This window comes from Arachis stenosperma, chromosome 8, assembly GCF_014773155.1.
Source record: "Arachis stenosperma cultivar V10309 chromosome 8, arast.V10309.gnm1.PFL2, whole genome shotgun sequence".
NCBI lineage: Eukaryota > Viridiplantae > Streptophyta > Magnoliopsida > Fabales > Fabaceae > Arachis > Arachis stenosperma.
This window is the reverse complement of record NC_080384.1, coordinates 12,998,290-13,010,036: the sequence shown is the minus strand read 5'-3', so window position 1 is coordinate 13,010,036 and position 11,747 is coordinate 12,998,290. Positions and strand designations below refer to the sequence as shown.

The 11,747-nt window shown below is 33.4% G+C and overlaps 1 protein-coding gene and 1 pseudogene across 2 annotated transcripts; one reads left to right on the top strand and one right to left on the bottom strand.

Moving 5' to 3' along the window:
• Positions 1–3,812: 3,812 nt before the first annotated feature.
• Positions 3,813–5,418, bottom strand: LOC130945412 (receptor-like protein 44; annotated as a pseudogene).
• Positions 5,336–11,033, top strand: LOC130944481 (probable L-ascorbate peroxidase 6, chloroplastic/mitochondrial). 2 transcript variants are annotated; one of them, XM_057872818.1, is made up of 12 exons: positions 5,336–5,751; positions 5,852–5,995; positions 7,359–7,479; positions 7,551–7,651; positions 7,742–7,829; positions 8,590–8,657; positions 8,749–8,835; positions 9,374–9,448; positions 9,575–9,652; positions 9,728–9,832; positions 10,031–10,102; positions 10,413–11,033. In XM_057872818.1, the coding sequence occupies exons 1-12, from the start codon at positions 5,509–5,511 to the stop codon at positions 10,563–10,565; spliced, it is 1,335 nt and encodes a 444-aa protein (XP_057728801.1). In that variant the 5' UTR covers positions 5,336–5,508; the 3' UTR covers positions 10,566–11,033. The 2 variants fall into 2 exon arrangements, with proteins under 2 accessions (XP_057728801.1, XP_057728802.1); XM_057872819.1 differs by having other exon boundaries at positions 5,337–5,751; positions 10,255–11,031.
• The last annotated feature ends 714 nt before the right edge of the window (positions 11,034–11,747 follow it).

Sequence of the window (11,747 nt, the reverse complement as noted above, 5' to 3'; positions counted from 1 at the left end):
TAAACGACTTAGAAATCAAGCTACAAAAGCCAATGACTTTGTTTTGTGATATTCAATCAGCAAGACATATAGCCACTAATCCTATATTTCATAAAAGAACAAAACACATAGAAATAGATCGTCACAAAGTAAGGAAAAAGGTGCAGGATGGATCATTGAAACTCATGCCCATACCCTCAAGGGAACAGATCGCTGACATGCTAACTAAAGCATTGACACCAGGACCGTTTGAAGACTTATGCGGTAAGCTAGGAATGTACAACATCTACACTCCTAGCTTAAGGGGTAGTTGGTGTATAAGCTGCTTCATTATGAGAATTATTAATTTTGGCTCATAGTTAGATATTAGTTGTTAGCATTTACAACTGTCAAGATCCTACTAATTAGTTTAGAGTTTGTTAGAACTTGTTATTAAGTTGCTGTGGTAGGCTTCTCATGAGAGTATAAATAGAAAACTAGATAATGTAACTAATTGAGTTTTTTGGAAAATCTCAATGAAAATTCAATTCAAATATGTACCCTTCTTGTTCATCTTTTCCAAACCTCCATCATCTTCTTCTCTGTTCAAAGAATCGGCAGAGCAGAATAAATTTAAACAAGACGACTCTTGGCGACGCGCCACTTCCCAACTCTCTTATTCGAACCAACCAACACAAGAATTCGAGACACCTCAACCACCTCCATATGGCTCTGCAAATTCGCTCTTCTGTCTTGTTGATCTTCCATATGCCAGAGGCAATCTTTTTGCTGAGAGGTAAAAACTCAATACAATTGAAATTCTATTGTTGACCAAATCTCCATCATCCTAAACACCTCAAAATATAAGTACTCCATGGACTAAACTATGTTGCTTTTGCTTCTGCTATGCTACCCTCATTTTTTTTTTGGACCTGGCCATGTTACCCTCATTTAACTTGTTAGGCATGGGTGGACTTTTTTGTTTTATATATTTTTGTTGGCGAAAGCTAGTGCACTCTAGGTAAAGTAAAGAGTGCAGCAATCTTTAAAAATTAAGCTACTATCAAAGGTTATAAGATAAATTAAATTTATTTATTATTGTTATTATTTTTTTATCATGGGCTGAATAAACAAATTGACACTGACAAAAAAACTAATTCCCTCGTTTAACACAGGACGACCTTTACACCACAGAAGTACTCAGGAAAACTTGATCGAATTCTTCCATTACTCTGTTATTGTGGCATACGATGTCTTCAAATATTTTACTATTTTGTTTGCTTCCATTATCGTTCTGGCTAGCCACAGAACCCACTACCTTCCACCTCTGCTATGAATGACCTTCAAATCCCGAAATAGAAGATGAAGAAGCCTGCTGGTTGGCTAACTCCAAATACAAAAATTAAAATACAATTATATTTAAACAATTATTTGTATTACTTTTTATTAATTTATTCAAAAAATAATTAAACTTTAAAGCTAATTGGTATAAAATATTACAGATATAAAACTAAGAAAAAATTTTATTTGTATAAAAATGAGCCTAATAAATAATTATTCTATTTAATATATAATTAAGAGTATTTTTTTGTCAACGAGTTATAATTCAAATGATATAGTCTTTTTATACTCACCTAAAAAGTTGCGGATTTGAGTCTTCCTATTTTTTGTTAAAAAAATGAGTACTTCTTTCTTTCATTAATTTATATAATATTTATTGAATAGTCGCAGTTACGTAAAATTTTTTTGTCATAGTATTTGAACCAAAAAAGAGAAAATGTTATTTTAAGAAAAACTAATAATATATTTTTAATAATATTTTTAATACAAAATAATAAATTTTAAATATTCTTTTTAAATAATATATATTAACTAAAATAATAGAATTATTTCAAATAATATATTTTAAATATAGTAAAATAGCATATTTCAATAAAAAATTGTTAATAAAAAAATTATATAAATATTTTTATATGAATTTTTGTTTCGCACAAAATAAAATTATTATATATTTATATTTGTTTGCTTCTTACGTTATATATATATATATTTTAAATTAAATTTATATAATACAAAATCTTTTATCATTCACTTCATATTTAATATTATAATTTTGTTTCACACAAAATAAAATTATATATATATGTATTAATTAAATTTATATAACACAAAATTTTTTATTATTGTGTTTATATTTAATATTATAAATTTGTTTTACACAAAACAAAATTTATTTAAATTTTAATATTATATACATAATATATATTTAATATTTTTTTAAGATTCTAATATATCTTTTTTTTCTGAATTTAGTACATAGATTTTCAATTTATTTTTCATGTATTATTTATTTTAATTTTATAGTCCAATAATTTTTTTTGTTGTACAGACATATTGTTTTTAATATTTATATATTTTTTTTGTTTTGGACTTCAGCCTAATATCTAAAACTTATAAAGAAATCTAAAATTTATAAAAAAAATGGTTAACTTGATTAATAGGTTACCTTTTTAAATCCAGACCATTTAAATAAAATATAATAAATGAAGAGTTTAAATTTAACGAATTAACAAAGTACGCAGCATTTCATATTTAGCAAAGAGCATTTAAGGGTGAGTCATTTTTGTTTGAGGTTATATTTTTCTTTTTGGTTTTTTGAACTTGAAGAATAATTTTTGTTTGAATATGGTTTTTGTTATTGAATTTAAACATATTTGTTATATCCAAACCCAAACATGACAAAAACAAAAAATATGCAGACCCAAAAAACGGTGTATTAATTAATCAAAACAATCGTTTGATAAGTCCCAAAACCTCGTGTAGTAACTAGAAAACAAAAAATCGATCGATGGCCGTCTCCTCTCAAAGTCTCAATGAAGCCTTCCGGGGTAAGACCAAAAAAAATAAAAATAAAAGAGACACACACACAAATGAAGCACACCGTCATCAGTGATGCATTTTCAATTTTCCAGAGATGGCAGCCGTTGGTCAAAATTCAAAAGAGAAGAAGACAAAACTTCAAAGTTTGACGTTTTAACAAAGTCCTTGGATTTTCTTAAAATAATTTATCCTATTCTCATTTTTCAACTTCCTTTACATTTTAAAATGGGGGAATGTGGCCTTTACAAGATTCCTTTCTCACTGCTAAATAAAGTGAAAAAAAAAAGACGATAGCAATTAAATTTGTAATTTTTATGTGTAGTTCAGATTAAATTTTCATTTTTTTATTTTACTAACTTTTTAATTTAGAGAAATTTAATCTTCTTATTAACTAAAAATGTTATATCTTTTATTAATTAGACAATTTTAATTATCTACTATATTATAAATTTATATAAATATTTTAAACTTAAATAAATCTATTAATCAGATCATTTTTAATTCAAATCGACCATATATTTTTTCACAAAAAATTATAATTCATATTTTTTTGTTTTATTTATTACCATAATAACAAATTATTTTATAATAAGTATCTGCCCTTTCTCATTGCTCTCTCGTCTCTCCTCTTGTGTGCCTTGGCCCTTGGGACACAATTTGCATCAACAAGTATGAATGGGATGCACGGCATTTCGAGAAAATTCCAACGAATTGCATGCATATAAATTGGAAAAACTACCATTTGTACCCATGAATTTTGTGAACGCTGACAAAAGTATTCATCAAACAAAAAAACTAACGTTTTATCCATGAAAGATGGGTTTCGTGTGACAATAGTACCCAAACCGTGAATTTTTGTTGACTTTTTAATAAAATTCCCAAATTATCCCTTCTATCTTCTTTCCCAAATTTCAAATTTCACAACCATCATCCTTCGTCTTCCTACTCTACTATTGCCAGCCACCAGGTATGAGCTAACTAATTTTGCCTTCATCCAGAGCCATCTTGTGCTCCGTGACTTTCAACCATATGCAAACCCCAGTGAAACTGAGGACGAGGCTGGTAAGGCCACTCCCGAGCCCGATTCCAACAATGGCCAAAACAGTAGGCCCCTGGTCTTGATGGGCGGAAGAGGGTAGCCGTAGAGATCCTTGTTTCCCAAGAAGGAGGTAGCGTTGAAGCGGGATAGAGTGCCGGTCCGGTTGGACAAAGAAGGCGATATGGGCCCGGAAAGCCTGTTATTAGAGACATCGAAGGTGGAGAACCTGACGAGGAGGCCCAATTGCTGGAAAATGGGACCAGTGAGGAGGTTATCATGGAGGTCAAGGACGTTGAGGTAGGCGCACATTGTGAGCTGTGGCGAGATCTGGCCCTGGAGTTGGTTAGAAGAGAGATTGAGGACGGCGAGGTTGACGAGGGACTGGATTCGGGAGGGATGGGTCCGGTGAGGGCGTTGGAGGAGAGGTCGAGTGATTGGAGGTAGGTACAGTTGGAGAGGAAGGGAGAGATGGTTCATCTGAGAGAGAGGTTGTTAAGGCAGAGCCTCAAGATGCGGCCATTGTTGCAGGTTGCCCCTTTCAGGTTGGATAGTAGTCGTTCCACAAGGTGGCTCGCAGCAGCAGAGGAGGAAGACGAAGGATGAGAGTTGTGAAATTTGGAATTTGGGGAAGAAGATAGAAGGGGTAATTTGGGAATTTTATTAAAAAATTAACAAAAAATCACGGTTTGGGTACTATTGTCACACGAAACCCATCTTTCATGGGTACAACGTTAGTTTTCTTGTTTGATGGATACTTTTGTCAGCGTTCGCAAAATTCATGGGTACAAATGGTAGTTTTTCCCATATAAATTCTTTAATAATATGTAATTGTATAAATATTAAATCTTAGTCTCAAAAAATTGTGATAAATTGGTTTAACAAATTCAAATTATTATTTTAAAATATTTAAATCAAATTCTTAAAATGTGCATGAGCTTAAAATAAATATAGTTTTTTATAAAAGTCAAATAATATGAATACATATTTAAATAAATATATTATTGGGTTGATTCATGTCACTCAAACTATTATTGTTTACCTATAAAAAATGCTCTGTGCTCATTGTTTTTCTATGAAAAAATTTCTAGTAAGACAAAAATTTATTTAATTATAAAAATAAAGATAAAAAAGCACATAAAATTGTTTTTACTTTAATATTTTATCTCTAAAATAAATCCAAGCACAAATATGGATAATTTATTCACCAAGCATTTAAATTCTTAGAATTTCTTCGTTAAAAAATAAAAGTAGATAAAAATAAAAAGTATAACTAATTTTTTTTAAGTTGTACATCACACATGAAATGATTTCTTATTTTTTTAATTTTTCTTTCATTATTAAAAATAATTTTTACTCTTGGTTAAAAAAATATTGGACATCATAGCATAATAACATATACCCTAATACGGAATAGACGAATAGTGGTGACTAGGAGTATTAATAATACTGCTTAAGCATAAGTGCATAACTGCATAAGGTGCCCTGTTAACCAAACACAAGGAAGAATCGAGAGCGTTGCAGTGAGTAGGTGTGCGTGTCATCGCGCTTTTGGCAGAGAACATAATCAATTCATCATCCGAAACGCAAGGAGGGAATAGAAAGTGTTAAAAACCCAAACAGTACCCAAACACATGGCAGAGCGTGTGTTCCTCACTCATCCTTCGCTCACTTTACCATCTCAACCGTTTCCAACAACTAGAATGGCCTCCACCGCCACAGCCGCCATCGCTGCCTCACGCATTATTCCCTCCGCCACCGCACTCTCCTCTTCAGCTTCCCGCTCCTTCTTCTCCTCCTCTTCCACTTCTCGTTCCTCGCTCAAATGCCTCCACCTTCACTCTTCTTCTCGTATCTCTCACCTCTTCGTCAATCAGGTATTGTCTCCTCCATTTTGAGCTGTTAACTCTTAAACTTGAGCTCGCGATGGATTCATGTGTTCACTTGCTTGTGCTTTTTTTTTTTTTGTGTTTTCAGCGAAGAGCTGAGGTTCGTGTTTCGAGTGGAGACTATGCAACGGTTTCTTCTCCGAAGTCGTTGGCGTCTGATCCTGACCAGCTGAAGAGTGCTCGAGAAGATATCAAGGAGCTTCTCAGGACAAAGTTCTGCCATCCGATTCTGGTAAACCTTCATTTCTTGAGATCTCGCTGTTCGAGTACACTATCACGAAGTCACGAACGTCAGTTAGGTCTCCAAATACTCTAGAATTTTTGCATCTACTGTTCTTTTCGTTAGTAGAGACTAGAGCGTTTGAACTCGGATTCCAAGTGTTCACTCATTTTTTTTTATGTTTTTATTATTTGTTCGAGTTCGAAATAAGTTGCATAATCAAGTTCCATGACTAGTTGACTATAAGCGTTGTTAGAGGGGTTCGAATAAGTTACATGATTAAGTTCCATGACTAATTTACGCTGAATCCATGATCTAATTCACTTTTGCGGGGAGACTTGCATTATCTGGTCGTTTGGATTAATTTCTCTTTTATTTGACTTTCTTTTTCAAATTGAATTTGATTAAAATTAACGATTATAAGTTTTGTTGTCATGGAGCATAATGAACACAAACATGTAATATGGAGATGGACCTTGTACCTTGTGATTGATGCCTTATGCCTTTGATAAGCTGGCCATGTCCTAGTTTTTCTCTATTATTTGTCTGCTGGATGCATAATTCTTTCTGATACACTGACTAGTATTCCAGTGGTCCAATATCTACAAAGAATGCTGGAAAGGTCCACACAGCACTTTATGCAGAATTTATCTCTGGTTTTAAAGGATCAGCTAATTGGCCATGATGTTATGATGTTGTGTAATACTCTTTGGTCTTCACATCACATTAACCACCAGAGATAGATAGATTAACCATTCAACTAATAAGATGATTGGAATGAGGCTACTGATTACATGTGAATTCTTACTTGTGAACCTGACTTCCAAGGGTGGTGAGTAAAATTTAACGGTTGCCAAAATGACTAAAGCAAGATGTCAAACTCTTATGCATATATACTACATCGGATATTGGATGACATAGACCTGCCCCATAGACTTGGATCTTTGTTGCAGAATTTAATTTATGTAGCTATTTGGCATTTTCAGTGGGGTGTGTCCTAGTTCCCTTTACCACTTTTTGAGGGTTAGGTCCCATTGCTATGGGAGAAGTAAAACTTCTATGGAAATGTTCAACCTTGGCTACAGTATAGTTACTTACTCTGGGATAATACTTATTGGTTACTGTTTAATTGGTGCAAAGTTCATGACCTCTCTTTTGGGGGTTTCTTCAGTGACATTTCAAGGATCTAAAAGCTTCTCTAATGACCTTGCATGTGCCTGCACACGCGGTTGTGTAGGAGATTCCTTATCATTCTCATTCTTTATAATTTTCCATTCAATTATTTTTCTTCTAAAACAAATAAATATAATTTTTTTGTACAATTTTATGTTACATTCTTAAGTCTCTACAGTTCACATAGAATTTTACGTGATAGATTCGTTTGGGATGGCATGATGCTGGTACCTACAATAAGAATATTGAGGAATGGCCACAGAGAGGTGGTGCTAATGGTAGTTTAAGATTTGAAGTTGAGCTGAAACATGCAGCCAATGCTGGTAATAATATACTAAACGTCGAGATTGTTTGAATTTTGCTTATTGTTTTCCCTGATGAGTTGCCATTCCAGGACTCGTGAATGCATTGAAGCTTATTCAGCCAATCAAAGACAAATATGCTCGTGTGACATATGCAGACTTATTTCAGTTGGCTGGTGCTACTGCTGTTGAGGTTACCTGACTCCTTTCTCTGCTTCAGGACTAACTTTTGGCTATATAACTTAATTAAAAGATATATTGATTACTTTCTTGGAATTGTCAGGAAGCTGGAGGCCCAAAAATCCCTATGAAATATGGAAGAGTGGATGTCTCATCACCTGAACAATGTCCTGAAGAAGGAAGACTTCCAGGTTAGTAGCCCATATATCCAGTGTGCTAAGAATAAAGCATGTGACCTAATGTATCTAGTCACGTTAATTAGGATTCCATTGGAAATCATAGAAGTCAAGGCATTGGAATAAATTAATCATAGTAAAGAGCTTTAGTGTTTTATTGCTATTCTTGAAAAGGTAAAATATGTTTATTCTTCTTATTGAACCTAAGAATTAGATCGATGCTTAATTTTTTCACCTGTACTGCACCCTCTCTATTGTTTCTAGACTTGGACTGGCTAATGACTAAGCCATCAGCATTATAGAGTAACTAAATTGATTTACATTACTAGGTTTAATTTATCAACCTATTTGCAAGTTTGCCACTTTGCCAAGCACTTCCAAATGGAAACTGAAAAGCTTAATACCTTAAATTATTTATATTATGCTTTTATAAACAATGATGAATATCTATGATGGCTTAAGAAGTAAATACATCTGTCTGGTTCGATCTTCATTTTATCTTCAAAACTTCAATTAGCCCAATCCATTCTAGCCAAAAACAAAACCCAAACAAAAATAAAACGAAAACAGACAAACAATTTGGTTTTTCAGACTTGCATGGATTGCAGTTATAGGACTTGATTCATGTTCGACTGGAAATTTAGTTATGGTAACCGGGTGAGACACAATTCTAGAACTATTAAAATTTTAAATCATGCATTTTTAGAGTATAGTTAATATATACACTTTTAAAATTGTGTTGATATAGCTAACTGAAAAACATTTCTGTACTCAGATGCTGGTCCTCCCTCACCGGCTGATCATTTGCGTCAAGTTTTCTACAGAATGGGTTTGAATGACAAGGTGATTTCCGATGTTTCCAACAAGGATCAAGGTAATAAGTTGGATCCTGGAAATATTATATGTGATTTTGATCAAGTTACTGAACCTGCAGGAAATTGTTGCATTATCTGGTGCGCACACACTGGGAAGGTCCAGACCTGAACGAAGTGGCTGGGGCAAGCCTGAGACTAAATATACAGTATGTTATCTTCCCTTTCTCATCCTACTCGTTCGATGATTTTGTAGTAAATTTGTTTCAATTCTTCTAAGTCATATTCTAATTCTAAATATGATATTTGAATTTACCCGGTTCTGTAAGAAATGCTTTTAGCAAATAGAAGATTTGAATGCCACAAGGGTGGGTTCCATCTGACAGTAGATCCTATCCATACAAGGTCGTGCAAGTCGTCTTTTTCTTCTTCCATGATTTTATTTACGAAATCCTATATAGATAGCTTCCCCTACTTTTAAGAGGGAATATTCCACTGACCATGTCACAAAGCAATCGCTGAATTCACTCTTCTGGCTTCTGCCATTGAAGCAATCCCGAGATTTTTTCAAATATCTAGTTTGAATGCGAGTTCGTATTTTGCATTACCAGCAAGCACTAAAAGTCCCTTCTTCTTCGGGCATGTTATGTTTTATGTTAATCTTCTCTATACACTGCATATTATATGCCCTTTTTGCCTATTCCTTATCAGAATATTTTATAATTATAATTTTCTTTTGATCTACAGAAAGATGGACCAGGAGCACCTGGAGGACAATCCTGGACAGTACAATGGTTGAAGTTTGATAACTCATACTTCAAGGTCTTTACCACTACTTCTACTATCACCATTTTTCAAAAAAAAAAAAAGTTTAAAAAAGTAATGGACATTGGTAGCGGAGGGGGGTATGCAGGGGGTTATGATTTCCTTATTCCCTTTTGTATGCAGGACATCAAGGAAAAAAAGGATGAAGATTTATTGGTATTGCCAACAGATGCTGTTCTTTTTGAGGATCCATCCTTCAAGGTAAGTAACTGGAGTTTTATTTTCCATGGCTATTTTACAAATGCACATAAAATTAAACTTCTGTGTAACTTGCAGGTTTATGCTGAGAAGTATGCTGAGGATCAGGTAGCATTCTTCAACGATTATGCTGAAGCCCATGCCAAGCTAAGCAACCTTGGTGCAAAATTTGATCCTCCAGAGGTTTGTTGATTTTAAGTTACCCTTACATTTATTTAAATTATATATCATGGACTTGCTTATGTGACCCACACCTGGAGATTTTGTTCTTGTTTATATAAAGCTTCCTGAGCATTTCTTTTCATTTCCTGCACATACGTGGGTCCATATAATGAGTTCTTGACCAAGTTTCCCAGTTTCCCCTTGGTATGTGTTTGTCAGGGCATAGTATTAGATCCTTCTCCAAAGCCACAAGCAGAGAAGTTTGAAGCAGCAAAGTACTCAACTGGAAAGGTTCTTTTCTTGCACCGTTTTACTCATATGTTATTATTCATTTAGCTGACAGTTGGAGAAATTTGTTAGGCATCTCGTGAAAGACTAACACAAGAAAATTTCATATATATGCGCATATTGTTTATGGTTTCAATTTTTCTGGTTTGGTGCAGGATTAAAAACAAGTGTCATGTTTTCTTGTCCCAGTATCTTCTTTTAGTAATACAGGAAGAAGTATTTTCAAATCATGTGATATCCATGTAAAATTTGGAAGTCTTAAATGAAGAAGAAAGGAATAAAAAATTCAATAGTGTGCCTATTTGAATTGCAGAGAGAGCTATCTGATGCTATGAAGCAGAAGATTCGATCTGAGTATGAGGCAATTGGTGGAAGCCCAGATAAGCCCCTACAGTCAAACTATTTTCTTAATATCATGATTATCATTGCTGTTTTGGCACTTTTGACATCACTGCTTGGAAACTAGTTTTTTGTAACCACCCCCCCCCCCCCCCCCCCCCCCCTTTTTCTTTTTCTCTTCTCTGGGCTTCCTTATAATTGCATGGCCATTTACATATACTTATTCTAACTTTTTCTGGTGGCTATCAAATCTATTAATGCATTGATGAAAACGAGCGCGTGACTGTTGCTTATTAATGACATTAGTTGGTCTATTAATCATATTATGAAAGCTACATTCTTGGGATTAAGAAGGTTAAACAAAACTTTGGGTGCTTTCCTTTAAAAAAGCTTCTCACTTTCAAAGATCATAGGGGAGGGAGTCCTTGTATTTCTTTGAAGGTTGAATTCAACCTTCTTCGAATGCAAAAACAACCAGTAAGAAGGTTATTTGGAAATTCCAAGTGCTGCTAGCTACTTGTTTTGTCGTTTCTTTTCTGAGCTTATATTAGACGTTGAATTCGTATTCGTTGAACGGGTGAACTGACGTTTATTCTCCATTTTCATGATTTTGCAGTTTTTAAGTTGAGGTTGGTTACTTGGTAACATCTTTGTTATTTATTATTTTAGTCTGCATAATCTGACATCTAGGTTTAGTTGGTTTAGTTTAAGAAATATAATAAATAATTTCGATAATCTAAAAGTTACAATGCAAATTGGTAATTATTCACAATTTTAAATTCATTTATTAAATCTTCTACCAAAAATATTGTAATTCTACTCAAACAATAATTCATATACTAATCATAGACCACGATGTTCTGCAAGTTAGAGAAAATTTGTTAAATGCAAGTGGTAGCGCATATGCATCTCTGGAGACCCTAACTAGTAACTACTAGATAACTTATGACTAGGTATTTTTTGGCTGAAAATAATAATGAATGATTATAAATATTATTATTCATGCTTCCCAATTTCCGGAAGTCTATGTGCAAATTAAATGTCAACGGCATGTTTGTCTTGTTTTATTTGGTATTGACTCCATTGTCGTTACATATTATATAAAAGTAGCAAACTGTAACATCTTTTTTAATGCGTGATGTCAAAACCGTAAGCTCTTTCGACTATTATTATATATATATTTGTTTTCTGACGGAAGCTCTTTCGATTATTGTAATGGTAGATGAGCAGAATTTCTAGAAAGGGGGTCGTCATTGTTAGATTTTTGCTTCTTTTTTTTTGTTTTTAATATGTTGATCAAAGCTTGTTA